The 5,928-nt window shown below is 40.4% G+C and overlaps 1 protein-coding gene and 1 pseudogene across 1 annotated transcript; one reads left to right on the plus strand and one right to left on the minus strand.

The window, feature by feature from the left end:
* Positions 1-791: 791 nt before the first annotated feature.
* LOC103589820 (histone H2B type 1-A-like) lies at positions 792-1,172 on the minus strand. The gene has a single exon (XM_008571863.1). It carries the CDS (start codon positions 1,170-1,172, stop codon positions 792-794), a length of 381 nt encoding a protein of 126 aa, XP_008570085.1.
* Positions 1,173-1,210: 38 nt separating this feature from the next.
* On the plus strand, positions 1,211-1,870 carry LOC103589829 (annotated as a pseudogene).
* Positions 1,871-5,928: the final 4,058 nt, after the last annotated feature.

The following is a 5,928-nucleotide window of genomic DNA, read 5'->3' on the forward strand; positions in this document are numbered from 1 at the left end:
TTTTTTTTGTCTTTTTTCGTGACCGGCAACAGATCGCAACCCTCAGTGTCGCGCCCGTACCCGGACCGGGACCGCAACGGGATCGCAACCCTCGGTGTTGCTCCCGCACCTAGCTCAGCCAGTGAGCAGCCGGTCTGTATGTGGGATCCGAACCCTCGGCGGGAGCGCCGCCACGCTTCCCAAGCGGTGCACTGTAGCAGTGCGCCACCAGGCCGGCCCTTGATCCCTTCTTTTTAAGGTCACTGATTTCAATGTCTGTTATCAACGATTTTTTTTTAAATGCTTGTCTGCTTTTGGAGAAGAGTCCAGATAATGATAGAGTGAATCTTGCACTAAGTCCACTGACTTGAATATTGGGCATCCTATTTAGATGTATACCCTATGGTAAAATTTGGAACATCTCAGTATTTTAGTCCAGTACAACAGGACACAAACACCATTTCTAACAATCCTATCATACAACAAAAAAGGGATCCTACCATAACTTATAATACAAAAGCAGAGGAGATTCAGTTAAAGTTACTCCTGTTTGTCAGTCAATTGTGGTTAGCCAGGCAGATGGGTTCTAATATGAATTACTTTTTTTCCTTTTTGTCTTTTTTTCGTGACCGGCAACGGATCGCAACCCTCGGTGTTGCGCCATTTGCTAAATTACCCGTTTGTTTCTCCAACAATGAAGCCCAATCCCATAAAATAACCACCTAAGCAAAGAGCCTACAACCCTTTAGAAAATATAAGTGGCTCTTAAAAGAGCCTTTGGTTTCTGAAGTTCGTCTGGTGGCTGGATCGTTTTATTTGGAGCTGATGTACTTGGTGACGGCCTTGGTGCCCTCGGACACGGCGTGCTTGGCCAGCTCCCCGGGCAGCAGCAGGCGTACGGCCGTCTGGATCTCCCTGGACGTGATGGTCGAGCGCTTGTTGTAATGCGCCAGCCGCGACGCCTCACCAGCGACACGCTCAAAAATGTCACTGATGAAAGAGTTCATGATGCCCATGGCCTTGGACGAGATGCCGGTGTCCGGGTGGACCTGCTTCAGCACCTTGTAGATGTAAATAGAATAGCTCTCTTTGCGGCATTTCTTACGCTTCCTCCCCTCCTTCTGAGTTTTAGTGACAGCTTTCTTGAAGCCCTTTTTGGAAATAGTGGAGCCCTTTGAATTAAGTTCTGGCATAGCTGATAAACAATCTCAAACGTAAAGTCAATAAGCGAATGGCATTTGACCACGGGCAAGTGTGGTATTTATAGATATGGCACTCAAATGACGTGTTGGGCATCCAACATCTGATTGGATAATGAGTAGTCTCGTGTATGTAAATGAGGTGATACCAGCAAGGTGCTCTGATCGGATACACGGCTATTAGCCAATCAGAACACAAGCCACAATCTGCCATCACACTGTATATAAACCGGGTACCTGCCATAACGGTCGGTCATATTTTCCGTTATAACAGATTTATTTGTAACGGCGGGGGTGGGTGTGTGCGTGGGGTGGAGGAGGGGGTAGGAGGAAGCACGCGCTCAGGCTAAGTTCGGTTCATCCAGAGCGGCCTGCAGTTCCCCGTGGGCCGTGTGCACCGCCTGCTCCGCAAGGGCAACTACGCCGAGCGGGTGGGAGCCGGCGCGCCGGTGTACCTGGCGGCGGTGCTGGAGTATCTGACCGCCGAGATCCTGGAGCTGGCGGGCAACGCGGCCCGCGACAACAAGAAGACGCGCATCATCCCGCGCCACCTATGGTCAACTATCTGCAATGATGAGGTGTTTGGGGCAGTGTGGCCATCGCTCAAGGGGGCATCCCTTGAGCCCAACATCTACGCTGTGCTGCTGCCCCAAAAGACTGAGGGCCACCACCATAAAGTCCAGAGCAAGTAACACTTCAGGAGATGTAGAGTCTCGCTGGTGACGTGAGCATCTGGAGGAAAAAAAAGCAAAAACCCAAAGGCTCTTTTTAGAGCTACTCACAATTTTTGAGAAAGAGCTTAGGTTTACAAAAGAACAATAACTTCCGATTCACCAGCAAAAAATTAAATTGAATACAAATTTCATAAATAGGACTCAGAAGAATCTAGTTTGGTGACTAGAGTAAATAAAGCAGTTCACTTCAATTATTAATACTGCCAGCAGAACTCATGATGGTTTTGGGTGAAACTGTTTCATCACTCACTTCATGGGCTCAATAATACTGCCAGCAGAACTCATGATGGTTTTGGGTGAAACTGTTTCATCACTCACTTCATGGCAAGGTAGAGCAGTTATCCTAGCAGGCTCCGATAGAGGAAATGCCAACTTCCTTGGGAAAAGGAGCAAATTTAGGACATTTTTACTACAACCTATATAATTCCAAAGAAGAAGAATGTGACAATTTGGAATCTTATTTGGGGGCTTTTAACGGGGTAGAGTTAGACTGGATGATGATTGGATTAGAAGCAAAGGAAGACTTTTAAACTTGCAGCTTTCAGCACAACACTAATGTTTGGAGGGCATGTCTACAGTACACCCGGCAAAGAGCAATCATATCTCAACATTTAGGCTGTGTTGTTTTCTCAAGTACCTTCTAGCTAGGAATTTCCTACCAAGAATTTTACTATGGTCACTCATTCTGAAATCTGTAACCATGCCATGTTAATGAGACAAAAGATATGCTTACAAATCATTGACACCTTTAGGTGAAAATGCTTAGTAAAAATGAATAGGCTTATTTCTTAGGTGTATATCTCAAACAAAAGCCTAATACCATTTTGATGGTGAAATATAGTCAGTAGGATGACAAAGCAGCTTTCTATCATCAATTATTCAGGAATATTAAGTACCGAATTCTAAAAATGAGGCAAAATATTTTGTTGATCCTTTAGCACTGCATATTAATAAACACCCATGGAAACAAGTGAAAAACAGTAAAATGGCCAATTACAAAATTACAGTACATAAATGAAAATGCCACAATTCTCTAATATCATACAAAATAAAACAAAAATCTGCATATTTATAACTACAAAAGATCCTTTAAAATTCCCAAAGTTAAAATTATTAACAATACTTGTGTCCATAAAATTTACCCAAACCTATAGAATTGAAAAAATATGAGAGCTATTTGTTGAAAACAATTATTAAACCTCTCGGGAACTTCACTTAGAAAGGGAAATAAATTTAGAAATTATTTTAAAATTACAAGGGCATCGTTCAAAAAAATCTAACATTTGAAAATACTGATGAAACATAAGAATTTTCGAAAAAATATAAATTGCTTAAATCGAACCTAGACAGCAGTGAGGAATGATGAGTAGACAAAAATTGGGGTCATCAGGGAGCTAACATTTTCAATTATCAGGCTTCCAAGAATGTTTCCTCTTAGACATTTAAGGAAAAGATAAATTTGCAGCTATGCAATGGTTGGAGATTATGAAAAAAATCCCGTTTATATTTTTCGAGAAATATGAAATGTAATAAGAAAACATGCTACTAAGTGCAGCACATTCTTATTTATAAATATGAATCCACAAATCTTCCATTAAATATGGCAGCCCATTAAAAAATTAACAGTGACAAACTGGTATCATCTAAGAATGTCTGTTTGAATGTTGACTAAAATGCAAACTTGACTCACTTTATAAAGTTGAAAAATAAATCTTATGTTAAACTCACTATATGCTTAAAGGGCATTAGCTAATATGTTTAGTTGGATAATTTTTGTTTCTTAGTGGAATACTAATAGTTACTGTTAGAGGACTTTTCCATCACTATTATTTAATATTCTAGAATATTAGGCAAATCTTAAAAAGGATATTAAGAAAATTCTGCTGCACTAAGTAGAATGAAAATAAAATCAGGTGCAAGTAACACCTATAGGGTAATGCCACACAATTAACTGGCAAATAATTGTTTTGGAAATCAACGGTTTTCTTCACAGACATCCGGACTTTCAGAGAAGGAGCTGTGGTCAAGTTTCAAAAATTATCAGTAAGTCACTTATATTTAATGTAATCATTGTAGACACTTCAAAATTTTCACGTTAATTTATCATTCTTGGTTCATGCAAATTGTATTATATGAGAAGGCATATGAATAGGTAAAATGAAATAGGACTTTTTTGGTGAGTGTTGGTTGTTTTACATTTACAAATTCAGAAAGCCATAGCAAACACTTAGTAAAAGTAATACAATATTCTACTGTAATTGGACTATGGAAAAAATGGGAGTGTAGGGGGATTAAAGACAAATGAAAATGGGAATAGGCAAGGACAAGTAAGTCTTGATGTTAAAGCCCAGAAGAGAATACATTTGATTACTCTCTAAAGTGGGTGAATGAGGAACATAGGGATTAAGGGAGCAATCATGCTCTAATGCGGTCTAAGACCACACGAGGGCAAGGGAACTTCCTTACTGCTGTGAGTAATGCATTGCAAGCCACTAATCTGGGAATAACAGCATTGATAGAAGTCAAATACACTAACTGTGCGGCCGAGCCAAGGGACATTCTGATTTTTTTTTTTTTTTACTACAATGCACATTAAAAAGTCTATTTTACTATGTGACCAAAATCACACTCAGAAATACACACACATACCAACAGCTAAAACGAAAACTTCCAAAAACAATATACCATTGTGGAAGATTCTGAGAATCCTACTGTAAATTATTCTGTTTTATTCTGTTGTTTTCTTGTATATCCTGTGTCACAAATGGTTCATGACTTGCTGTGTGGAACAAGACTGGGATGATGGCAGTGACCCAACAGGGCAGTCCACTCAGCACACAGGTCGAGTTAATAAAGAAACCGCGCTCGCTGAGCCACAATGATTGTTTCAAAGAGAGGGAGTGCCACCCAAGCTGAGCCAGTAAGAATCTTTCCTGGGCTTTTCAGACCTGGAGGTTGAAGGGACACATTTAGAGGGGAGCAGGGTAATTTGAGGACTTTAGAAAATTAATCCAGAGCTGCCGGTGGCTAAGTCTCTTGCTCTTGGAGCAAATTAAGAAAATGAAAGTAACATTGGAAGTAAGGAATTTTGTGGTTGTTGTGGGGATGTCTACATATCTCAGATTCGACTCTCTGAGCATTCTTTCAGTCCCAGAAGCTTTTCTTTCTGAAGAGTTACCTCAGAAGAATACCCTTAACGACCCCCTCTCTTATGTCCTTAATCTATTCAGTGATGAGTTTCTTTCATTTGTAAGCACATCTGCCTGACAAATTCAAGGGACAACTTTCAACTTGGCACAAGAAAAACCTCACCCCAGCACCATGGTCAATTAAATGTGCTTCATCTTTAATATGGGCCCATTCATCCCTGTACTCTTTTCGGTGAAATTAAATGAATTAAATCAGGGTGTGCCACAAGGGATATAAAGAATAAGGAAAAAGCAAGTAATTAAGCTAAAGGGTGGAATTTTACTTTTTCTTCTAATACTATAAAGTAAAAGATAAATTTAGAGACAAACGAGGGATACGGCTAGCCCTTTAAGCAGATTTGTGGATCATCGGAACATCTCACTCCCTTCCATCAGGTCATCAACCCAATCCTTCCCTTTCCTGCTAAGAGTCCCTTTGAGAGCAATGGATGGGCAGGTCTGCCACTCAGTTTCTCCTGTTGTCACCTGAATCTTCTAAAATCCTGAAATTTATCAGAATCAGACCATATTTAAGTAACTTTGCCTTCAAGTTCTTTCTACACAGTAGGAATAAAATGGACACTGTTATCTTTTCCATCTTGACGAGAATAAGGAAAAAGCAAGTAATTAAGCTAAAAGGTGGAATTTTACTTTTTCTTCTAATACTATAAAGTAAAAGATAAATTTAGAGACAAACAAGGGATACGGCTAGCCCTTTAAGCAGATTTGTGGATCATCGGAACATCTCACTCCCTTCCATCAGGTCGTCAACCCAATCCTTCCCTTTCCTGCTAAGAGTCCCTTTGAGAGCAATGGATGGGCAGGTCT

This window comes from Galeopterus variegatus, unplaced genomic scaffold (assembly GCF_000696425.1).
Source record: "Galeopterus variegatus unplaced genomic scaffold, G_variegatus-3.0.2 Scaffold732, whole genome shotgun sequence".
Taxonomy (NCBI): Eukaryota; Metazoa; Chordata; class Mammalia; order Dermoptera; family Cynocephalidae; genus Galeopterus; species Galeopterus variegatus.